General features: G+C 45.0%; 1 protein-coding gene across 1 annotated transcript in view; it reads right to left on the reverse strand.

Moving 5' to 3' along the window:
* malrd1 (MAM and LDL receptor class A domain containing 1) overlaps window positions 1-26,254 on the reverse strand; it is a gene marked incomplete at both ends in the record, with an annotated part of 94,619 nt that overhangs the window by 37,860 nt on the left and 30,505 nt on the right. The window contains 9 exons of the mRNA XM_083663351.1: window positions 1,624-1,869; window positions 15,076-15,364; window positions 18,256-18,503; window positions 18,597-18,810; window positions 22,595-22,705; window positions 22,823-22,979; window positions 24,910-25,069; window positions 25,242-25,421; window positions 25,504-25,591. Coding sequence (XP_083519477.1) covers window positions 1,624-1,869; window positions 15,076-15,364; window positions 18,256-18,503; window positions 18,597-18,810; window positions 22,595-22,705; window positions 22,823-22,979; window positions 24,910-25,069; window positions 25,242-25,421; window positions 25,504-25,591 — 1,693 coding nt within the window. The remainder of the gene's footprint in view (window positions 1-1,623; window positions 1,870-15,075; window positions 15,365-18,255; window positions 18,504-18,596; window positions 18,811-22,594; window positions 22,706-22,822; window positions 22,980-24,909; window positions 25,070-25,241; window positions 25,422-25,503; window positions 25,592-26,254) is intronic.

Here is a 26,254-nt window from a genome sequence, read left to right on the forward strand (position 1 = left end):
CAGTCGACATCCATGTCTGTGCAGACTTTGACGTTTCCGTCAAGGCGTTACTGAGCTTGAAAATGATGTTTGTGAGGACACAGTGACCTTAACCTTTGATGTGTAACCACCAAAATGTGATCAGTTCATCCTTGAATCCAAGTTGACGTTTGAGCCAAATGTGGTGAAATTCCTACACCTGTGGTGTAATCTCAGTACATGATGTTGACCTGTTGATGATGTCACGGGGTCGGGGGAGGATCAGTTCCGGGTTCACGAGATTCGCTGTCATGTACTGTTCAATGATATATACTGTATAAACATCCTTGCTCAACTCAAAGTGGTCTTCTATGATTGTAGCGAACCTGAATACAACAAGACCAAATAGTTCTAGCGGGAGTGGGTGTGTGGTGCCTCGGCCAAAAAGGAGTTAGGTCAATCAGCGCTCGATTGCTCTTCCTCCTTCCTCCTCTTCCTCCTTGAGGACCCGGATGGCGCACACACATGTTGAAATTTTTGAACACAAGATTCTGAAAGTTTTTAATTGAATTTTGAAATAGGAATGTGGAAACTGAATAATTTCAAAGCAAATAAATTCAGTTTAAAATTATGCTATTCAGATTCAGTTTTTCAACTCACATTAAAAAATAAAAATTTCAAAATAAAAAACAGCAATTCAATTTCAAAATGAAAAAATTCGAATTCAAATAGAGCAATTCAAATTCAAATAGAGCAATTCAATTTCAAAATGAAAAAATTTGAATTCAAATAGAGCAATTCAATTTCAAAATTCAAAATTTCGAATTCAAGTTGAGCAATTCGAATTCAATTTGAGGTGGCACATAAATCAGCCCATAATATCACGTTAACAAGCATGAAACGAGCAGTTGTGAGGACACAGTGACCTTGAAGTTTGACCTTTGACCACCAACATCTAATCAGTTCATCCTTGAGTCTAAGTGGACGTTTGAGGCAAATTCGAAGAAATTCCATCAAGGCATTCCTGAGATATTGTGTTACGTAACGAGCTTGAAAATGGCATTTGAGAGGTCACAGTGACCTTGACTTTTGACCACCAAAATCTAATCAGTTCATCTTTGAGTCCAAGTTGACGTTTGAGCCAAATTGGAAGAAATTCCGTCAAGGCGTTCCTGAGATATCACATTAACGATCTTGGAAATGGCGTTCGTTCGTGAGGTCACAGTGACCTTGAACTTTGACCACCAAAATCTAATCAGTTCATCCTTGAGTCCAAGTCGACATTTGAGGGAAATTTTATGAAATTCTGTCAAGGCGTTCCTCAGATATCGTGTTAACGAACATCGGACAGACAGACGGATGTACGGACGGACAACCCGAAACCATAATGCCTCCAGCCTGGCTATCGCCGGCGGAGGCATAAAAATGGAATGTTGTAGAATGTTTCAAGCCATTTTCTCATGTTTTACTTTTAGACACATAACAGATTATAATACTCATCACCTTTGATCTGAGAGAGCTATCTCAGTCATTCAAATAGGTATATAGGGGAGAGTTTCAAATTGATGGTAATATCAAAAAACTGACATTTTCACCAAGGGTTTTTGCAGGCCATCACACATACCGGTAATGTGGAACATATCTGGAAAATAGCATGCAGCATACCCTTTTCATTCTCCAAAGTGTGATCAAATGGAGGTCGTATGCTTTGGATGGATCCGGTACCCAGTGTCCAATCAAAGTTATCGGCCAGGGAGCTCTTCCAACCACAGCGGCCCGTCTCAAAGGAGCAGGAAGTCCCACAATCCTTTTCATCTGTGCCATCTCCACAGTCATCTGTGAAGTCACACCTCTGCTCTGCAGTAAAACACTGGCCATTTTCACAGCGCAGGTGGCCCAGGTCACAGGAACCTGGAAATACCACGGACACACAATGCACACGAACACATCACACACATAAAGCGTCATTGAGTTCAGGCACTGCATGTACATTACACATAGAGTATTCACTTCAGAAAGCATTTATCGCTATTTCCCAAGGACAACCTGCAGCCTGTGTAAACCCATACGGATCCGTGAACTCACATTCTTCTTCGTTCTGCGGTTCCGTCTGGACTCCAAGTAGTGAACAATAAGTGGGTGGAAGCCTTGACGGACAACTTCTTCAGCCAATCAGCATCGGATCCAGTCAAGTCCAAATCCAGTCGGAAGAACAGCAAAAACGTATTTTCCATAGAGAAACTCCGCTGTTGCATACTCCTGTTCTTGTTGTTTTGTTCCTCCCCCCCCTTTTCTCCCCAATTGTACTTGGCTAATTCCCCCTGCTGCCTGGGTCGCTGCCCCACCCCCTCTGCCGATCTGGGGAGAACCATAGACACACACATGCTTCCTCCGATACATGTGCATTTGCCAGCTGCTTCTTTTCACCTGACAACGGGGAGCTTCACCGGCAGGATGTAGCACGTGGGAGGATCACGCTATTGCCACCAGTTCCCTTCCGCCCCGAACAGGTGCCCCGACCGACCAGAGGAGGCGCTAGTGTAGCGACCAGGACACATTACAATCATTCCGGCTTCCCACCTACAGACACAGCCAATCGTGCCTGTATGGACGCCTGACCAAGCCGGAGTTAACACGGGGGTGTGAACCTGCGACCCTCGTGTTGGTAGGCAGGTAATCTACCGCTACACTACCTGAATGCCCACACTCCTGTTGTTGTTAATTGTTGTTGTTGAGTCTATTTCTGCAATAACTGCACATATGGCTGTGTAAACCTGACAAACATTCATGTTACTGCTCGAGCCGAAGAGCCATGGAGGCAGTCATTACTGTTTTGCCAGCGGCATTCCTGATTGGCCGGTTACGATGTCTATGAGGCAGGTCCCTGATTGGCCCATACACTTTGTAGTTTCGCCCACACAGAACCGCAGAATGAAACAGAATGTGAGTTCACAGATCCTGATGGTTTTTATCTAGGCTAGCAACTGTTTTACTGACTGCCTGTATGATCTATGATCTATGATGAATAACTGGTTGAAGAACAGGGTAGGATGAGACTGAGGAGGTCTGGTGGCAAACATGTTGGCATCATCTTCTCTTATACAGAGAGAGAGAGAGACACCTGGGAGTCAGAGGTCAAGAAGGGAAACAGGACTGTTAAGAATAGCATAGAAACAAAAAGCAGGCCACAGAAAGCAGTTTCCAGTAAACATGTCTGTCTGTGTGCTTCATTTGATGAAACAGAGAAGGCAACAGTGTTCAATATGAACGTCAGAGCATCATGTGAGGAGAGCCCATCAGAATGCAGCATCAGGGTCTCTTTAACTCATTGGCTGCCAGCCATTTCTGGAAAACGGACGCTCCCAGTGCCAGCCCTTTCAGAGCGTTTTCAGTGATTTCTCAAGACCCACAGAATATTGTGTGATATTACTATGTAAACACCGAACACGCCCAAAGAACGATGAGACTCCCTTGTATCATCAGCAAAAAAAAGTTTATTTATATCATTTTCCGTTCTTTAGTTATCAGCAGTAGAAGATAGGTTGGTTTCACCAAAAACAGATGTTTCAAACTAGAACCTGAGATAATGAGCCTTTTGTGAAATGAAGCATTTCAAGCACATGACTGACTCTGAAGCTAATATTTTCTGATGTAGTGACACCTCAAATATCTGAAGAGTAATTTCCTTCAATAAAACAGCAAAAACAAAGGAATTTTGATGGCAAAATAATATTTTTTAGCTGCAACCAGCAGCGCTGACCCCTGCGTGCGCAGACCCTACACCTTCTTGCTGGTCTTGATTTACTGCTGGTGGGCATCAGGTATTCTAGCTTGTGTTTGCCAATCTGTCCATCGAGCCTGCTGTCTGGGTCGGTGTTGTATGGTAGCCTAGGTAAACCCAGCCACCACGTGACCTGCTCTCTCAGTTCCCAGTCACTATCGTCTAGCGAACGGGCCATTCAGAACGATTTCCGCGGCGGTTTAAAGACTCCCGCAGACCCGCAGCCACCCCGCAGCCAATGAGTGACGGCGTGACTGCCAACATCAGTCCTGCCGTGATCGGCCAATCAGAGAGTGCGTCTTTGTCAATGACGTGTAACAGCTGCAGCGGCTTAGCACTACCTAGCCGTTAGCATTTGGCCTCTCTAAAGCATAGCTCCCGAGCTAGCTACTAGCTGGCTAGCTATATGGCTATGCAACTACGTGAGGAAATTCAAGTGAAAACAGCTGTTGAGGTTGAGGTCTGTTGATCAAAATAACACCTAGCGTTATCGAAATCGGATTTTAGGGGACCATACAAGCCAGGGCTTCAGAGCTGATCACCTGGACACATTTTATGGCGAAATTATCTGATAAACTTGTCTGTGCTGCTCTGTGGTGATCAGCTAATGTCTTCATAGCATTGTGATTATGATTTAATGCATTATGGAAGATAAACGCTGGTTTAACATAATTAAAATAATTCCCTACCAAACATGTAAAGTGACGCTTCTGGGCAGTAGACCATTTGGGCATAACATTATGTAATGTGACATGAGATCACCACATTTCAATAAATATAACGTTTTTGCACATTTGAATGCTGCTGGTCGTTTGTTTAATGCTGTATATATTGGATATTTAAAGCTGATACACAACACAATTGTGTTGAGGTAATTCTGCAAAGCTCAGTTAAAAATATAACATGTAACACTTTACACAATCAAATCTAACTTATTCACAGCAATACACAGTCCAGTAGTACAGTGGGCTAATTGTTTGAATTATATCGAAATATATTTGCATGGTGTAGCATGTAATGCAGATAATGTAGCTAGATACTCTGACACAGAAAGGCAGACAAGCTAGCAGCAGGGATCTTGTCACACTGATTCCAGATAAACTCCTCTGTCTAGCCAGCTATACAATATTGATCAAAATAACACCTATATCGAAATCGGATTTTAGCGGACCATACAAGCCGGGGCTTCAGAGCTGATCACCTGGACACATTTTACGGCGAAATTATCTGATAAACTTGTCTGTGCAGCTCTGTGGTGATCAGCTAATGTCTTCGCATTGTGATTATGATTTAATGCATTATGGAAGATAAACGCTGGAAGGCTGGGTAGCATTAGCTGACGTCATCCAGGCTACAGTATATTAGGCTATTATAGTTATGAAACGCTGATTCAAACGTTACAATAATAAGACACAATAGGAGCCAGTTACCCTACTGTAGATAGAGAGTAATTTCAGACCACCAGATATCACCATATTTATGTTATTAAATGCTGTAACGTTAACGGTAATTCTCATGTGTATGGTTTATTTATAAGCATTCATTGATTGAAGCAGAGTGCTGGTCGGTTAAGTTTCTCTGTAGTCAATGTCCTCTGCTCCAATCTTCGTTCGTAGTTTCTTCTGTCTCTCGTCCAGCAGCTGCAGATGTCATCATTATCCACGTTATTGATTATTATTTATAAAAAAAATCTCGTGTAAATATTTTGTGAACGCACCAATAGTTAGAGAAGGAAACCTCTCTTTGCATTTTATTTTTTAATAAAAGTAGGCTACTTGTGATATCTCACGTGGTCGATCATCATTGCAAATTTATGTGAACAGCTAGGTTTAATGACAAATATGGAATATCACCCAAGGAAATACCACGGTTTAATGCCAACAGATAAACCATACAGATTTGTTGTAATTGTGAACACATAAGGGAGCAAAGACATGGTTTTCAAGTATAACACAACTTTTATTCAAAGACAGGATTGAAAAATATAGGTCACTTGTATTCACTTCAGTAATGTCAGGTCTCAGTCGCATTCACGCTAACCTCTTAACGTCTAGCTATAGCTAGGTTACATCTGGATTATGTATAATATACAGAATTGCACAGTACACAGTTGCACAGTTACTGCACAGTAACGTGTACAAATATTGAACGCAACAGTCTCGTTCTGGAGCGAACCCCTCAGCTGAATTCACGTTGGAATATGATATCAAGGCTTGATACATTTGATTGTAGCTACTCATACAGCCGTGTGGAGCTTATCTAGCTAGGTTGCATCTGGAATATGATATCAAGCCAGTAATGTAGCTAGCTAGCGTTAAATAGGTTTATCTGTAACCACGCTGAAATGTGAGGGCATTAACGTTAATATTTCAATTAGGTCAAACACACCTTACCGTTATGACTGCGGCCGTTTTGGATTAACATTAGCGTTAAGTCCATGATCAAATCTAGCATTTCGGTATATTCAGTGTGTGTGTGTGAAAAGGATGTTAGCATGCTAGCATTATTAGCACAGAATGTATACAGTCCATGGTACAACGTTAGGCCTTCAAGTCCTGAGGCGAACAGCACTGGAGGATGAAGTCTGCAGACTGGCATTCAGTGTCCAGCATAACAAGCACGCCTGTTTCCTCATCAGGTTGGCAGCAGCTGTATAGATGATGACTGTTCTTCACAGCCACAAATATCTCTCCAGATCTGCGGCCATCTGCAGCAGGGATCGAGGTTTGGGTCCGTGTAGACTAGGGCTGCCAACATTCCATCCCAGCAATACGGGACGGTCGGACCAACGGGGTGGGGGGGGGGAGTTGTCCTGTTCCTCTTTCATTCCCTGACCACCGTCACGCGATGTTCTCTCTTCTTGTAGCTGGTTGTAACCATTTGCGTGCTAGCAGTACTGAAATGAAAAGTGTTAGCTCATGCGCTAACAACAAAGGTCGCAGAGTGATGACGCCATCTGCTGCACTGCGCATGTGCTCTGTGCACTAAACTGGTTGGATGATGGTTGCGTAATGGAGTGGTCTATCGGGGGGGGGGCAACAACCGCAGGAAATCGTTTAACAATGGTGGGAATCCAGACCATAGTGACTGAGAACAGGTCTGAGAGCAGGTCACGTGGGGGATGGGTTTACCCAGGCTAGTTGTATGGTGCCCTGCGTGCCCCACCCCGCTCAACTGCAAACTCCTCCTCCGTGGGAGTGTCTCTGGTGGCTCTCTGCTGCACAAATTTTCTTCTGCACGTTTCAAAGTGCGCTGCACCCAGCGTATATTTTCACAGCGCTCCGCCGTTTTTGTATGCCGGCTCCCAGCGCTTCCAGCTGAGAATAATTTAACTTTTCAGAAAGACGCTGGTGTCGGGTGCTCCTTTTCTGGCAACTAATCATATGGAGAAACTATCACAACAGAGACAGAAAGGCTCAATTGTGGGAGCAGATTGGCTGCTGTTCACAGCTAACGTTACAGCATGCATCGGTTTCCGTTTCCCCACGGCTTCTTCTACTCTTTTTTCTCATCTTTCTCTAATCCGGAGAGCACTGTCGCCACCTAATGGGTCCGTAAAATAGCTTATACACCTTCAAAATCCCCCATACTTTTACAGGAGATGCATCAGGCTTTGATCCACGTCCCACCTTCAAAAAACGCAATTGACGTCTTTAGACGTCAATGGCACTCTACGTTACTATTTGAATTGACGTCTTTAGACGTCAATGGCACTCAATGAGTTAAGAGGCTTAGAGCCTGTCAGAATGCAGCATCAGGGTCTCTTTAAGAGGCTTAGAGCCTGTCAGAATGCAGCATCAGGGTCTCTTTAAGAGGCTTAGAGCCTGTCAGAATGCAGCATCAGGGTCTCTTTAAGAGGCTTAGAGCCCGTCAGAATGCAGCATCAGGGTCTCTTTAAGAGGCTTAGAGCCCATCAGAATGCAGCATCAGGGTCTCTTTAAGAGGCTTAGAGATCATCAGAATGCAGCATCAGGGTCTCTTTAAGAGGCTTAGAGATCATCAGAATGCAGCATCAGGGTCTCTTTAAGAGGCTTAGATGCCATCAGAATGCAGCATCAGGGTCTCTTTAAGAGGCTTAGAGCCCATCAGAATGCAGCATCAGGGTCTCTTTAAGAGGCTTAGATGCCATCAGAATGCAGCATCAGGGTCTCTTTAAGAGGCTTAGAGCCTGTCAGAATGCAGCATCAGGGTTTCTTTAAGAGACTTAGAGCCCGTCAGAATGCAGCATCAGGGTCTCTTTAAGAGGAGAGCCGATCAGAATGCAGCATCAGGGTCTCTTTAAGAGGCTTAGAGCCTGTCAGAATGCAGCATCAGGGTTTCTTTAAGAGACTTAGAGCCCGTCAGAATGCAGCATCAGGGTCTCTTTAAGAGGAGAGCCGATCAGAATGCAGCATCAGGGTCTCTTTAAGAGGCTTAGAGCCTGTCAGAATGCAGCATCAGGGTCTCTTTAAGAGGCTTAGAGCCCATCAGAATGCAGCATCAGGGTTTCTTTAAGATACGCATTAGGGGTGGGACAAGATATCGATACTCACGGTATCGCGATATTTCCACTTGCGATACGTTATCGATACACTGGCACCAAGTATCGATATGTTTATTATTATTATTTTTTTATTTTTTTTATTTTTTTAATAAACAGGCTAAAATATTATGCTGTGTGTGGTAGTTCAAACATAGTTTCAAGTTGACGTTTATTTATGTTTGTAGTTGAAACAAAAACATAAATACTGTAGGCTACATGAATGGAAATGTTTGATCATTAATATCTACTTTTAGAAATTATATAGGTAGGTAGGTTATATAGGTTTTCTTGTTTTAATAATAATAATAAAAAGACTTAATGTGTAACTTTTCCTCCGTGGTATCGAAAATGGTATGAGTGAGTGAGTGAACTCTGAGAGAGTTCATGTCAATTCTGCTAATAAATACATAATACCTGCTTCTTGCCTTTTAGGGGTATTTTTTCTCTTCAGTTACACAGGTATCGTGATGTATCGTCTTCCAATATATCGATTATCGCAGTATCGCTGTATCGTGATAATATCGTTATCGAGGGCCAAGTATCGTGACGATATCGTATCGTGAGCTACTCAGCGATTCCCACCCCTAATACGCATACGCATCCAGCACTTGAACAGGGCAGTCGCTTTCTTTCTCGCTCTCCCTTATCTCCCTTCTTTCCCTCTGCCTGCAACAACACCCAGAGCAAACTTGCATTCGTCTACTCGAAATGACAAATATGGATTTATTGGATTTACTAAGCTGGTCTCTCAACGCAAATCAACTAAACTTTGAAGAATGCGGGGGTCCGGGGAACCCCCACCCTCTGCCCAGACGGATCTTTCGCCGCGGGATACGGGAAGACAACAGCGATTGACCCTTGGCTGTGACGTCATGAAAATTGAGACGGGCGGTCAGTGAATTTGAACTGTGAAAAATGGATTATATTCTGGATATACAGTATCATAGAAATTCCACTGATCTAAGAGAATATGAACTAAGTTGGGAATCAGAGACTTGACACCTGCTGTTGACTTTCTGGTCTGTGTGACCCTGGTCTGTGTGACGTGTAAGGAATTCCAGGCAACCAAAACATTTTATCCTAATCTGGACTCTCTACTGCCAAGGACGCAGCTCTCCTGATATTTCGTCTACAACTGAGCTCTTCCCCCCCCAAACCCCCCACCCGCCTTGTTCCCTGACAGCTCTTGCATCATCCACCCCCCCCCCACCCCCTCTTCCTCCGATATACATCCATCTGGCGCTGATGACAGCGAGCCACTTGTGTTGTTTGAGGAGCTAGTGCAACGGTGGCGCCGCGCACGCGGCGACCCGGCTGAGGGCAGCAGATGGTCTTTTGGAATCTGTACATAATGCAACAAATGTTTATGTATTGTATAATATTGAAGTGTGCCTTATTACTTTTTCAAACTAGTAATAATGTATCTCAATACTGAAGTGTGCCTTCATTACTACTATCAAATTAGTAATGATGTTGTAATTTCCACTACTGTCTGATGTGAACCAAAGTGCCTTTCTGGGACATGTATTAAACTGATTGATTGATTGATTGATTGATTGAGATACTTGGAGCCTGTCAGAATGCAGCATCAGGGTCTCTTTAAGAGGCTTAGAGCCCGTCAGAATGCAGCATCAGGGTCTCTTTAAGAGGCTTAGAGCCTGTCAGAATGCAGCATCAGGGTCTCTTTAAGAGGCTTAGAGCCCGTCAGAATGCAGCATCAGGGTCTCTTTAAGAGGCTTAGAGCCCATCAGAATGCAGCATCAGGGTCTCTTTAAGAGGCTTAGAGCCTGTCAGAATGCAGCATCAGGGTCTCTTTAAGAGGCTTAGAGCCCGTCAGAATGCAGCATCAGGGTCTCTTTAAGAGGCTTAGAGCCCATCAGAATGCAGCATCAGGGTCTCTTTAAGAGGCTTAGAGCCCGTCAGAATGCAGCATCAGGGTCTCTTTAAGAGGCTTAGAGCCTGTCAGAATGCAGCATCAGGGTCTCTTTAAGAGGCTTAGAGCCCATCAGAATGCAGCATCAGGGTCTCTTTAAGAGGCTTAGAGCCCATCAGAATGCAGCATCAGGGTCTCTTTAAGAGGCTTAGAGATCATCAGAATGCAGCATCAGGGTCTCTTTAAGAGGCTTAGATGCCATCAGAATGCAGCATCAGGGTCTCTTTAAGAGGCTTAGAGCCCGTCAGAATGCAGCATCAGGGTCTCTTTAAGAGACTTGGAGCCTGTCAGAATGCAGCATCAGGGTCTCTTTAAGAGGCTTAGAGCCTGTCAGAATGCAGCATCAGGGTGTCTTTAAGAGACTTAGAGCCCGTCAGAATGCAGCATCAGGGTCTCTTTAAGAGGCTTAGAGCCCATCAGAATGCAGCATCAGGGTCTCTTTAAGAGGCTTAGAGCCCATCAGAATGCAGCATCAGGGTCTCTTTAAGAGGCTTAGAGATCATCAGAATGCAGCATCAGGGTCTCTTTAAGAGGCTTAGATGCCATCAGAATGCAGCATCAGGGTCTCTTTAAGAGGCTTAGAGCCCGTCAGAATGCAGCATCAGGGTCTCTTTAAGAGACTTGGAGCCCGTCAGAATGCAGCATCAGGGTGTCTTTAAGAGACTTAGAGCTGTCTTAATGCAGCATCAGGGTCTCTTTAAGAGGCTTAGAGCCCGTCAGAATGCAGCATCAGGGTCTCTTTAAGAGGCTTAGAGCCCGTCAGAATGCAGCATCAGGGTCTCTTTAAGAGACTTAGAGCCCATCAGAATGCAGCATCAGGGTCTCTTTAAGAGACTTAGAGCCCGTCAGAATGCAGCATCAGGGTCTCTTTAAGACCCGTCAGAATGCAGCATCAGGGTCTCTTTAAGAGACTTGGAGCCTGTCAGAATGCAGCATCAGGGTCTCTTTAAGAGGCTTAGAGCCCGTCAGAATGCAGCATCAGGGTCTCTTTAAGAGGCTTAGAGCCCGTCAGAATGCAGCATCAGGGTCTCTTTAAGAGGCTTAGAGCCCATCAGAATGCAGCATCAGGGTCTCTTTAAGAGGCTTAGAGCCCATCAGAATGCAGCATCAGGGTCTCTTTAAGAGGCTTAGAGCCCATCAGAATGCAGCATCAGGGTCTCTTTAAGAGACTTAGAGCCCGTCAGAATGCAGCATCAGGGTCTCTTTAAGAGGCTTAGAGCCCATCAGAATGCAGCATCAGGGTCTCTTTAAGACCCATCAGAATGCAGCATCAGGGTCTCTTTAAGACCCGTCAGAATGCAGCATCAGGGTCTCTTTAAGACCCATCAGAATGCAGCATCAGGGTCTCTTTAAGAACCGTCAGAATGCAGCATCAGGGTCTCTTTAAGAGGCTTAGAGCCCGTCACATTGCAGCATCAGGGTCTCTTTAAGAGGCTTAGGTAGAGAAAGCAGCGCAGGGCAATAAGCCCAAATCATTGTATCATAGGGTGGTGCTGCTGGAGGGTCCAGGCATTCCAGCAGGGTCAATGCTTGGCTTTAGGGGAGCGTAAGAGAGGGAGATGAGGCGTGATGAAGAGGGGTGGTCGCTGTAATTAAAGGAGAGAAAGGGGGATAAGTCCCTCTTAATCCTTTGTTCCTCTTCAGATGCACGGGACCAGAAGCAATCTGCCCCAACAAAGCCACATAGGAAGGCAGGAAGCCATGGCTCCCCACTGTGCAGCCAGGCTGCCTCACTGAACATACTGTAGCTGTAGGTGCAGATCATTTAAAATACAAGTTATGTTAAAAGCTGCTTCTGGTGTTTTTACTGCTTCTGCATCACTACATCATCTAGCAAGATAGCACATTTCTCTACACCTGTGGAGTTATTTACCTCTCTTGCTCTGTCAATGAAGACTAATTCATTGGCCCTCATTCATTCCAGTATACATTTTATCCTTCTGTGCTCCCTAACAGTGGATCAGATTACATTACATTACATTATGTCATTTAGCAGATGCTTTAATCCAAAGCTACTTACAATAGCACAGTTTGTCAACATAGTGAAATCAACTGTGCAACATAGTCTGTCAGCTAAGACCTTTTAAAAGGAATAAAGTAGCATTTGTTTGAAGAAGGAAGAAGTAGGAGTAAGTAGCATTAGTTTTTTTAAGAAGAAGAAGAAGAAGAAGGAGGAGGAGGAGGAAGAGGAGGAGGAGGAGGAGGAGGAGAATGGTTAGTTCAACAAGGATCCAGGTGCCAGGTGTGCTTTTAGTCTCCACTGAAAGATGGACAGTGATTTGTCTGTCCTGACAGGGGGGGTGCTCCACCATTGTGGCGCCAGTGACAAGGAGAGTCGTGACCGGGATGAGTGACTTTTGAGCACACGTATCGATGGAGTGGCGAGCCGAGCTGCAAGGATACCTTAGGGCTGGGTTCCCCCCTGTGCAATGTGCCCTTCTCCACAGACCCACTTCCCTGACTTGTGGCTGTCGGTCACCCTGGGTGACAGTGGCACACTGCCCCCTGGTGCAAGGATGGCGCTCCAAATGCCAGATGAGTGGTTTAGAAACTTCATGAACAGTTTTTAGTCTTAGAATCTTTTCGTTTGATCTGCTTCTGGAAGATTTGCTCGAAGTATTATGGAATTGCATTCAAAGGTCCACAGGTAGTTTGGAAGTGACCAAGCATACCAAGTGCCATATTATTCATTGTACTGTTATATCGTTGTCTTTCCTCTATCTGCAATGTTATTATTTCATTTGGAGGGAGTCAAACCCGTCTCACAACTGCAGAAATGAATCAATCCAGAAACAGTTTCATTTATGAAGGAGAGGCTGGCTTCCTCTCTTCCTCAGTTCTCTATGATGAAGGAAACTGAAGCCGAGACTATTCTTGACTGTCATCCTTCTCCTCTACCCTTGAAGCCCAAACACTGATAGGCAGCGATAGCATCTAAACGTGCTGCTTTAGGGTCTGATCATTCATCCTCACACAGAATATCAGCCCCTATGATCAGACACTGTGAAATTCATTCAAGATGAAAATGAAGTTGTGATACCAGGGGCTACTGATGAACAAGTCCATTCGGGCTGACTCTCAAGTTAGAACGCCTCTCAAGGCGGTGCTGTGTGGAATACATAAAAGGCACTGAGTCAATGCCAGCAGGCCAGTGGTGACAGCCTATTACATTAACACTCTTTGCAGATATTGCTCTGCAATGGCATGTTACAGCAGCCCAGATAAAATACTCAGGCATAGGCAAAAACTGTGTGTGTGTGTGTGTGTGTGTGTGTGTGCGCGCGCGCGCGCGTGCATGCGTGCTGTGTGTGTGTGTGTGTGTGTGTGTGTGTGTGTGTATTTTTGTCTGAGAGTCCTATCATGTACTGTAATGCTATTATAGAATGAAGCAGTGGATGAGGATGCCATGGTGTATAGAGACAGTCCGCATGTCTGGGAACGCCCATACAGGCTCTAGGAACACCCACAATAGACGCTGGGTTAGCCTGGGGGCGGGGTCAGGGTGGGGTAAATTCCCCCGTTCTATCCATTCAGCAAAGTTAGAATTTAGCTGATAGCCCAGCCCAGGCAGACACGATCAGGGATTTAACCACCGCAGTAAACGCACATCTGAGCAGTGAGCAGACGTCTTGTGTTCTGCTCTAGAACCCCCAAACATGTAGTTTAGAGCCGCAGCACCGTCTTTTGGTGAGTCAGCCCATGAGATATATTGGCGGTTTTACCCCACTCGCACGCCAGCCGTTTAACATTTTGTCGGCGTTCCCAGACATGCAGACTGTCTCTATAAAATTAGAACGCCTGCTGCACAGAGGATGCTCTTCCTCCAGAGGCTGCAGCTATGAAGGAGGCAGCGAGGGCAAGCTTCACCTTCTTCACCCAGACATGACTCCCCTCCCTCCCGGCTCTCCAGCGGTGGGAATGACCTTCCCACCCCATGCAGTCACTCCCCATAACCTGAAAGCTTGTCTCTTCAGTCACTCCCCATAACCTGAAAGCTTGTCTCTTCAGTCACTCCCCATAACCTGAAAGCTTGTCTCTTCAGTCACTCCCCATAACCTGAAAGCTTGTCTCTTCAGTCACTCCCCATAACCTGAAAGCTTGTCTCTTCAGTCACTCCCCATAACCTGAAAGCTTGTCTCTTCAGTCACTCCCCATAACCTGAAAGCTTGTCTCTTCAGTCACTCCCCATAACCTGAAAGCTTGTCTCTTCAGTCACTAACCATAACCTGAAAGCTTGTCTCTTCAGTCACTCCCCATAACCTGAAAGCTTGTCTCTTCAGTCACTCCCCATAACCTGAAAGCTTGTCTCTTCAGTCACTACCCATAACCTGAAAGCTTGTCTCTTCAGTCACTACCCATAACCTGAAAGCTTGTCTCTTCAGTCACTCCCCATAACCTGAAAGCTTGTCTCTTCAGTCACTACCCATAACCTGAAAGCTTGTCTCTTCAGTCACTCCCCATAACCTGAAAGCTTGTCTCTTCAGTCACTACCCATAACCTGAAAGCTTGTCTCTTCAGTCACTACCCATAACCTGAAAGCTTGTCTCTTCAGTCACTCCCCATAACCTGAAAGCTTGTCTCTTCAGTCACTACCCATAACCTGAAAGCTTGTCTCTTCAGTCACTCCCCATAACCTGAAAGCTTGTCTCTTCAGTCACTCCCCATAACCTGAAAGCTTGTCTCTTCAGTCACTCCCCATAACCTGAAAGCTTGTCTCTTCAGTCACTCACATGTGTAGGTGGATACATATAGGTGTATATTATAATATACACCTACATGCATAGACATGCCTTTTATTTTGGAGAATTAGCTACATTAATGACATTATGACATTAATCTCCACTATGGCTGGAAGATGCCCAGGAAGAGGGTGTAGCGTACCTGCTGGAGGCAGAGGGGTGCTCTCCTCTGTTTCAGCTGAGGAGGCAAGCAGACACCCTGGGGAGAAGGTGATGTCATCCAGGCAGATGTCACCCTTGGGACTTCGGCCCACCTTGCCCTCGAACATGACCTGGAAGTCGCTGGCAGAGCTCAGTGGGATCTCCCTCATCTGCCAGAAGTTCCCCTGGTCTCCAGTCAGGTTCAGCAGCAGCCTGCCTTCTCCTCTGCTTCTCTTGTACACATTGAGCGTCCCGATGCCTTCGCCCGACATGTGGAAGTAGAAGCGCATCTAGACAGCAAGTAGAGAATGAAAAATATGTCAGAAAACACTTTGGAATTAAAATAAGGCATTACCTTTCTGAGTGTGCAGTTCTGAATGATTCTGAATTCTCTTACAGTGATACACAATTTTATTTAATTTACATTTTTGGTTATGCTTTAAATTACAACTTGCTTCAACAGTATCAGTGCACTTAATAACAAGTGGAGAAAATGTTATATAAACACTGACAGCATCTGATTCTGTAGACACACCAATACACCTTACCTTGAAGCAGTAATCAGCAGTAATATTGTTGGAATTGATTATAGTTTGAGAAAAGTCTTAGATTCTGTGCTCAGAATTTGCTGCATATTATATTTTGTTATTGACTACTGTAATTAATTGCTAATGTAACTGTGGTCTAAGACCACAGGTATTAATTGAATAGTTATAAGTTGAAGGGATAATTTAAAGGATTAGTCCATTTGATGCTTTAAATGTTGACATTACTCCTGTTTAGAGTGAGGTGTTTTGGTCCTGCTGAGAGATATTCATTCATCCTGAGAACTGACACTACTAGTACTTTCTTTTCCATTTATTTCCCCCCACAAATTGCTCCTCGTTGCAGAATATGGAAGGAAACACAAAGCATGTGCATACAAAGGTAATTCTAGTTTGGGGGAAATGCCATCTCACTAGATCAATTCACTTTTCAATTCACTTCTTGCATTCATTAAGGCTTGGCAACAAATCTGTCACAATGGCAAAGCAGCAATACATTCTATGGGCTTTCTCTCCAAATGGCGGCACCAGATGCTGGCGTGTTCATAAGCTGCAGCAGTGCGACTACAACCTCCCTCGTCGCCTATAAGCTCACTCTTCCCTTCTGCCTGTCATTCAGTCTCCTCTCCTCTCCTCTCCTCCCTCCCTCCCTCCAGTTTAATTGGTGTGTTTTTGCTGGTTCCATAATTGATTGACAGGTCAGGAGTTGGATAAGACAGATGCGATGCAACTGAAAATGGGCAGTCAATCAAGAGGCTCTTCCAGGTAGAGCATCAGGCTGACAGCGGGGCACACACACACACACACACACACACACACACACACACACGCATGCATGTGCACATGCACGCACACATGCACACTCAGTAGTTAGGTAAGGTTACATCAAGTGTGCATCATGTCATGCACACGTGACACGCATGACCGATGCGTAGAAATACAGAAGCAAAGAGATTGTCATCTTTCACTTCGCTATCACTTTTGGCAATCTTTCAGAAAGAGCGTTAATCCATTGAGTTTGGAGCAGGTGGGAGATATAAAGCAAAGCTAATTGTTACAGATTAGTTCAATAAATACAGAGAGCAAATGTGTTGTAGGAGAGTTGGACACACTCCTAGATCTTGCAGCACTTATTAGTATTATTCTGCCTCAGCCTCAACTTAAATGGCATGACTAAAAAATACACAGTTCTACCACTTGGTTAAGGAGGAGGATGTGAGGGGACTAGCTTTCATCACATTTTCCAACCGTTTTATTTTGATACTGTCTGTATTCAGCTCTGTTACTTTCAAAGTGAAAATTGCATTCTGAGTTTTTAGTTGGTTACACCACCGTCTCTGCTGCCTCTATGGTTATCGGAGGGCAGAATAACAATTTACAAACTGTATCTAGTATCTTCTTCTTCTTACTATAAGAATGAGAAGTGTGTGTGTGTGTGTGTGTGTGTGTGTGTGTGTGTGTGTGTGTGTGTGTGTGTGTGTGTGTGTGTGTGAGTTGGACCCCCCTTCCCCTCAGGGAGGGGGGCGTTCCAACTCCCATGGGTCCACTAGTATCTATCTATCTATCTATCTATCTATCTATCTATCTATCTATCTATCTATCTAACTATATAAAAGGGAGCTGGGGCTCTGTATGTTTGTTTCTCTGTCTGTCCCACTGATGACACCATCAGTGATGTCATACATTACTCTCTCACACACACACACACACACACACACACACAGTCCACATCACACAGTGACATCATCAGTGATCTCAGAGGCGTTGTGGCATCATCAGTGATGCACATACATACACACAAGAGTGATGCTGTCATCAATGATGTCATCAGTCTGAGGCTCACGAGAGACTGAGGGAGAGAGAGGGGGAGAGACTGAGGGAGAGAGAGTGAAGGGAAGAGAGACTGAAGGAGAAAGAGAGGGAGACATTGCGTGCGCGCCAATAGGGGAGGCAAGGCAACCCAGCAGCCGAGCTGCGGGCGAGGCCGCGTAGCAGCCGAGCTGCGGGGGAGCCTGGAATCGAGCGCGTGAAGCCTAGTAGGTGAAAAATGCCATGTCAACACATACCTAAGCAAATATGTCTTTCTTTGCTGATACTTACCAAATGGAACATACTGCAGTAAAACCTAAGATTAGATTCACATAATCCAGTTGTCAGCACTAATTCAAAGTAAAGCAGTGGAGTGCTCCTGTTTTATATGAATGCTTACAGTGTTTTATTTGCTTGAACTTGTTTCATCTATTTTGATTGTTTTATAGCTTGTTTTGTTTACTCTGCTCTTTCCTTTTCATTGAGATGTATTTTTTTATGAGATGCTATTTGTTTGTTTTAAACCATGCCTTGTGTGCAGGACTCTCATGTAAAAACTAACTTTGTTATTCGAAGCGGATTTCCCTGTGGAAATATATTGATTCTCGAAGTACTTCTTTTCACCAGAATGTCATCACATTAACCTGCAGGCTGTGAGTGAAAACAACCTTTAATCTTCAGGCTAACCTTGTTTCTCAATCAAATATTTCCTCAGCCATGAACTCCTATTGATTTCTACTGTGACACACTTCATTGATCAAGTGATTGCGCTATAACCTCCTGACATACTTTGCCTGTTGCCTTCTACCCTTTGACCTTGATCTGACCTTGCACTGTGTGCTCCTGGGGCTCAGCAGGGGTCCTGATATTCGGGCGGCATCTCTGGCTGCCTGAGGGAAAGAGCTCTCCAGGTAGAGGTAGTGGCCCGAGGGGTCTCTCAAGGTGTGGTCACTCGATGGCCCGGTGCCAACAGTCGGCGTGCTGCCCGCTTTGATCAGCCAATTAAAGTCATCCTGCCGGCACTGGCGCCAGGAGCAGAGGTCAAACTCAAAGTTGCAGCGTCCGCTATAGCCCTCTGAGAGACAACAGCACAATACACATCAATCCAGGCTCATCTGTTATCTCAGAATTAAACTTTTGTCGGATATTTTCAGGGAACCTCACTCACTGCAGATGTAGGGGTCCTCGTCGGAGTTGTCCCCACAGTGGCTGATGAAGTCACACAGGTTGTCCTGGGGGACGCAGTGGCCGTTGGCACAGGCGTACTCTTCAGGCTGGCATGGCTGCTTTGAAATCGACGGAGGGGCACAGTTCAGGAAGTTGACGTCATCCACCACCACATCGCCCATGTAGCTGATGCCTCGCTTTGCCCTGAACACCACCTGACAAACAGCAACAGCTTCAACAGCAGCTCTCTTGTCTGTCATACTTTGGCATGTTGTTCACATTAGGAAACATAATCACATTTTCAGAATACCACACCAGCCTTCATCTGTATAGTATCAAACAGAGCATGTGAGCGGAGCGGAGCGGGGGGATTTTGGCTTGAGCGGGGAGCGGGGACCAGAGCGGTACCGGAGCGAAAGTTGGAGCAGCACCGATCACCCGCTCAGTACCGTTCAGTCCCGCTCCAGTTTCGATCACAACATGTTCGAAACAGAATGCATCAGTGCGTGGCTAATTGAGCCACATGTGAAATCTCCCAGCATGCATCGAGGCTAATACATTGACAAGAAATAGCAACCAAATCAGCCTAAATAGGCTAAGTGGTAGATAGAAATAATGTTTAGAACATTTCAATATTGGACAAAATAAAACATAGACATCAAAACACAACCCTATGTGAAACATGTATGTAATCCAGGTGCTATATATATCCCTCGCAGATTTAACGTTATTTGGATGAGTGATAGCCTCTACTGTGATGCACTGTGATGTCCGCTCCAGCCTCCAATAAGACTTGGCTTACTTCATGTGCACGCCCACTATTTTCTTGCCAGCTGCTGCGAGACGAGAAGGAAGAGAAACGAACATGCAGCCGACTCTGCTGAGCTCATGTTATTTGTAGTGAGCAATGCCCATTGCCCAGGCGTTTAAATGCAAATTAAAACACCCAGGCCTTTTTATCTCTTTTATTCTTTTGAGCGGAGCGGTGAGTGCGAGCGGGTGAAATCTGTATCGAGCAGGGATCGGTCTGGAGCGGAGCGGCCTTGAGCGCTGGAGCGGGTGGAAAGGACCGCTCTGGGAGCGAAGAGTGGTAATTATCACCGCTCCGCTCCGCTCACATGCTCTGGTATCAAACAAGTCATTGGAACAAAACAACTGATGGCCATAGTACAGTATAACGGTAAATAGGTCTCTTAAGATATTTTGTGTGAAAGCCCGCGGCCTGGAGATGCTGAGTGGACCATCAGATCAGACGTAGATGCTGAGTGGACCATCCGATCAGACATAGATGCTGAGTGGACCATCCGATCAGACGTGCTGACTCTGTCTAGTCTGACAAAGGTTAATGGACATAGTGGAAATGTGCAAAGGGCATGGTATTTGAGTTAGGAAGGATTGTTCCAAAGCAATCAAGCCACTAATCCTGACACAGCGCCTCAGTTCCTGTATGGTAACACTGACCTGGAATAACATGTATGCCTCTATGCCCTCTATGCTCTCCCAGGTCATTATTGTAAAAGAGAATGTGTTCTCAATAATCTACCTGGTCAAATAAAGGAAATGATGATGATGATGAACCTCAGCAGACAGATACATGCTGTCAGTGATCATCGTGCCCATTGGTCATTGGACAAGCATGTCCAATATAGTCTGCTGTTAAGTCAACACAATTACATTGATGTTCAGTCTCCTTGTCCTTGTCACGTGTCACGTGACAGTCTCCTTGTCACGTAATGTATACGGTACTTACTCTACTTATTTTGCTTACTTTATACGTACTCTACTTTATTTTGCTTATTTTTGCTTACTATCGCATTTTACTACTGTTTATTTTATGCTATGTTCTGTTCTGTGTGCGAGCTACTGTAACCTGTCCCAATTTCCCCCCGGGGATCATTAAAGTCTTTTTGATTCTGATTACAACATTCTGGTCAGTTTAACGGTTAAACTGACCAGAATGTTGTAAGGAGATTTCTGCCATATAGGTTAAACTTTAACCTATATGGCAGAAATCTGAATCACATTATGTCTGCGATTGTGAAGGTGATGAAACTACAATGAAACACAGATCATGTCAAAGGGGCTCTTCACTGTAAAATAAAGTTATGTACATCATATTACACATATGCCAAAATTGTAAACAGTCATACACAATGTTTGGTTTAAGAGTTACTGAGCATCAAAATAAGACTGTATGTAATGAATATTGAATATTCCTTGTTGTTTTAAGGGACAATTCCTTTTTTGATACTCAGATGGTTCTGATGATACTTTGACCTGAAACAAAATGCATGAGCCACAGTGACTACCATACACATACAGCATCTTTATAAATGGATAAATTCACCTTGAGGCAATTAAAACAGCTAAATTAAGTTAATGTGTTTGTCAAAAAATTTGAAAGTTGCTGCTTGGAAAATATATTTCTAAGTTTTTAGTTATTTTTTAATTCTTCAAAGAAAGAAAAAGGTCTTAAAAGACTTTGGCCTCTATCTTCCGACAGGCGCTATCCCTAAATAGCGCTTTGCGCATTGTTTGCGTGTGCCTTAAGGCACAGACGATAGCATTCCGCCTTGCGCCGTCCGCCAGGTGTTCTGCCGAGTTTTGCTCCCCCGCCGAGCAGCAAAAAAAAACATCCCCACCTCACGGGAGCTACTTGTAATGATTTATACAGACATGTAACTGTTTCAAACTGATATAATAGACCCTTCTCACGGGGCCATTTTGGGTCGAAAAGGCAGGGTAAACACAGGTGCAAGCAAAACACTAATGAGGCTTTCCAAATTCCAATCATGGAAGTGGGAAAGCCTCATTAGTGTTTTGCTTGCACCTGTGTTTACCCTGCCTTTTCGACCCAAAATGGCCCCCGTGAGAATGGTCTATTGTCTGGTAGACGTGACCTCCCTGATTTCTAAGTTAAAACAGCCCCGAAATATGTTGGGGATGCAATTCTCGGCAGGCATGCGGAAACGTTCACGGCACCTGACGCAAGCGCAAATTAGAGCCATGCCAATTCTGCCAGAAATCATCTGCGCCCCAAAATGCCTGCGCAAACGGGATTTGGGCGGTCTTAACTACCAGAATTATTCACAGGCGTGGCCAGGCAAGGCTGTGCATTACGTCAATAAAAACCAATCAGATTCCCGTCTCGCAATGGTTGTTTGCGCGAGGTTGCCTCGCCGAGGCATGAAATATGCTGTAATTCTCTCCATGCGTAATAGAGTGTACTCACTCGTGCAAGGACAGAGGGAGCTTATTGACAGATCGTCTGTGGTGCCAATGACCCTTCGGGTTATGAAGGTAAATAGCCTATGTCCGTTGTCCCACAAGTTTTCTCAATGAATTTCCCTCTTTGCGATGTGATACAAGTTTCTCCGTGAGTTATAGTTGATTGCCTCACTGAATTATCTGCTAATACCAAATTTTAGCAGCATAATTTGATGTCTTGGCGTGGCAAGGCTGTGCGTAATGACAGATCCAAAAGGAATTCCACTTTCCACTCCGCAAATACCTCTCTGCGCTGGGAGCGCAGCCGTAATCTCCGTGCAGAACGCCCAGCGCAGAGAGGTATTTGCGCGTAAGAGGTCCTTTTCAAAGCTCTTAGCGCAAAGTAATTGCACGCTGCTGACGATAGGGTAACGCCATCTATCCCACATTTTAGCGCTGAAACGCCTGCTTTGGCATGGGGCAGCCAATGCCCAGTACAATTATCACAGGCATGCGCTTGTGTCCGCCCCCAATTTGCATTGCGCACGGCGTTAAACGAGCGCAAACGCTAAATTAGCGCTTTTGGGAAGATAGAGGCCTTTGAGTCTTCATAAAAAAACGCAACATTACAACCAAATCAACAAGAAACAGTAGTGAAAATCATGGTGGGGAACAAATAGTATTTTAACACAAGAGCAAAAAAAGATGCCTTTGATGTGAATGGTTTTCTTGCTTTGAAACTCCTGAAGTTATAACACTTGTATTGTATTTCAGAGAAGATGATTGACATACCTGCATGTTATTTGATATCCCTAAAAACACCTCCCCACGCCTCCATTTGCTGCCTTGACTCCCTGTCTGAGACCACACCGCATGAGTGACGTTTCCATACTTCAACAGCACCTGCAAACATGACCAGAACACTAAATAAGACTATTACGAAATCCAAACCAGATGAAAGCCTTCACACATAAGCTGCAGTATGAAATCATTCCAGCAGGGTATGGCTGCGCCTCTCACTTGCAGCGAGCCCACGGTGAAGCCGCTCATGTGGTACCAGAAGACCAGAGTGCAGTGTGGCCCAGTGAAGGAGATGACAGGTGTCTGCATGTCAGTGGTGTGACCGTAGCCACCGTTTGAACTGTCGGCACACATGTACCAGCCCTCAGGACTGCCTCTGTGACAAGAAAGACAGGGAGCAGAGAACCATGTCATGATGTCCACGACTCTCAAGGCATGTAGTGAATACTGTAGCTTTGACCCAAGCCACGCCATGACTTATTTTACTCCTCCGACTACGAAAATGAAAAAACCTTCTTCCGCATGACAGATACTGTTTCCCCATTCTGATCTGAATCAGAAAAGTATTACTTGATTAGTTCCTAAGACTGTGTAAAGCCTCCCGGTCATTGCTCCACCCCCTTTGCCAATCTGAGGAGTCATAGACTACCATATGCTTCCTCCGATACATGTGCAGTGGCCAGCCGCTTCTTTTCACCTGACAGTGAGGAGTTTCACCGGCAGGAGGTAGCATGTGGGAGGATCATGCTATTCCCCCCAGTTTCCCTCCCCCTTGAACAGGCACCCAGGCTGACCAGATTAGGCACTAGTGCAGCGACCAGAACTCATACCCCACTGACTTCCCACCCGCAGACACGGCCAATTGTGTCTGTAGGGACGTCTGATCAAGCCAGAAGTACTGCTGGTAATGGAACCCGGGTCTCCGCGGTGATAGACGAGTGCTTTTACCTCGACACTACCCAGACGCCCCATTCCTGTGAAATTTAAAACTGCTCTCTTGTTGGTTTTCAAGTACTCAACGAGTTCCTAAGCCCAGGTTACATCTCTGACCTTGAGTGGGATCTCGCTGTCAGAGCAGCTAAGCTTTGAAACAGCCTGCCTGAGGAAGGCAGATCAGCAATCTGTGTCAACCTTGTTCTCAGGAAAACCCCTTTCATAAATGTTTTCTTTTATTCAGCTTTTGCTATTGCTCTTATTTCTTTTCTGTCACCTTTGGTCTCTGCTTTATTCAAAGTGCCCACTGCCCAATGCTTTCGCATGCTTTTCTTACCTACTCTTTTACTTCCTTGTGCCTGTGAACCACACTGTGACTTTGTAATCTTTTATTATCAGTAGTAACAGTAGTAGCATTCCAATTCATTATTGACACTGACACTCATCAAGCCCAGAAGCCAGACATAATCATGCCATCAATCACAGATCCACTAAAACAGACACCATGATCCCCTTGAGACCAGTAGACCTGAAACTCCCTTCACGGTCATCATCTGTATCCTTACAGTACGCTCTCAGTGCCTTCTCTACACCTGTTCCCACCCTCCCTGCTCCAATTCAAGTCCCACAAGAGGTGTGGCTCCCCTGGGCTTAAAGAAGAAACAGCTTCCCCTATCCCTATCACTCGTCCAGGGCTTTGCAGCTTATTGATTGAGGCCCAGTCAAGAAGGCTAATAGGAGTGATTGTGTGAAAGGAAGGAGATGTGGAGGTGGGGTCCGATCCAACTTCAAACTTGGGGAGTGTGCTGCTGGGAACTCAACGTATTGTAGTGCCGAATTTCGTGCAATTCGACATAGCACCACCTACTGGCAACACAAAAAACGGTTTATCTCAAGAACCTTTCATCCGATTTACTTCAAACTTGGTGGGCTGCTCAGAACCCAACAGAGCGTGGTGCCGCATTTCATGCAATTTGGACAAACACATAGTCATAGTGCCAGCTACTGGCAACACAAAAAGTGGTTTATCTCAAGAACTGTAACAGAACGGGGCACGTGCCTTTGTCCCACCAGTCAGAGCCCTGAGGCTCAGCTCTGCTGTGATGTGAAAATGTTTGTAGCAAAATTTGTTTAGTCAAAGTTTATTCAGATTTAATGTGTTGCATTTCCAAATTGCACCAAATCTGACACCGCACTTCCTCAGGTCCCCAGCAACACCCCCCCCCCCCCCAAGTGTGAGGTCGATTGGACAAACGGTTATCGAGATTATGCAAAGGACACACAGACACACAGAGATTCCTCGCTTTTTTGTTAGATTCTATTGTTGCCCTCATTGTAAAAGATATTATGTAGAATGTGTTGTTGGGACTCACAGGGTGTGGTCATTAACAGGACGATGGTACTCCTCCTCTCCATTGTGAATGGTTTCCCCCTGGTCAGTCAACCAGCGAAATGCATGGATGGAGACTGAAGAGGGGTTGACCCTATTCCAGCCACAAGGGTCACCAGTCTCAAAATCGCAAAACTCCTTCACTGGAGAAAGACAAAGACAAAGACATTGTGAAATGGAGGAGAAGAGAAGAGAGCGACAGAAAAGGAAGCAATGACAGAAACATTATGGGGGGGGAAGTTACAGTGATGAATGTGTGAAAATACAGACATTCTGGGAGAAGAAGAGGCAATGATCATTGTTCACAATGCTCACCACAGTTTGTTTCATCTGAGCCGTCGGAACAGTCGTGCCTGAAGTCACACACTTTGCTCTGGTCAACACATTCTCCATGTGTGCCACACACAAACTGTCCATGGGGGCAGGTATGTGGCTGGACTGTGGGGGCTACAGTGGTCGCTACGGGGGGAGTGGGGTTCACAGAAGGCAGCTCCCCTAGGATGAGGCACAGCAGCAGACGCACGTCAACAACAACCTTAAAGAATGCAACTTCATATTTGGAGCTATAATCATCTACCTTCATGTGGGGAACAGTCCAGGAAGGATAGGTCATCAATGGCAATGTCTCCGTTGAAATCATCGCCAACGGTGCCTTCTATCAAAATCTGAGAGGCATGAGAAAAGAGGCATGGGACAAAACATACCATCAAACACCAAAATGGGCACAGAAAGTGCCAAAATTTGTTCTTTTGTCTAATAGTGTTAGTGTTTTAGGGCGGCTTTAAAGGAACAGCTCACCCTAAAATCCAAATTACATATTTTTCTTCTTACCTGTAGTGCTATTTATCCATCTACATTGTTTTGTGTTAGTTGCTTGAGTTTTGAAGATATCGGCCCTAGAGATGTCTGCCTTCTCTCAATACAATGGAACTGGATGGCACTTGGTTTGTGGTGCTCAAAATGACAAAAACATACATTTGAACTCAACAGCAATGTCTCTTTCCAGAAATAATGACCCGGTTATCCAAGATAATCCACAGACCTCATTGTGAGCAGCTTCATGGAGGAACTATTTTCTTTAAACCAAACTACTCCCACTAGCTGTTAGCTGCCCAGCAAGCAAAATTACATCATGATAACGTTGTGATGACGTGTTTCAGTGACGTTCAGGACTAGGCCGGATCACAGGGTGATTTAGGGATGATTTAGACGTCTACGCGGGAACGTCAAGCTGACGTCAAAATATGACCGTTACCATGAATGGGCATGTTCAGTTATTGTGCTATGTACACAGTGTATATTCAGCAACTTTATACATAAAGCTATAA

Source organism: Poromitra crassiceps, assembly GCF_964638095.1.
Source record: "Poromitra crassiceps genome assembly, chromosome: 2".
Classification (NCBI taxonomy): Eukaryota; Metazoa; Chordata; class Actinopteri; order Beryciformes; family Melamphaidae; genus Poromitra; species Poromitra crassiceps.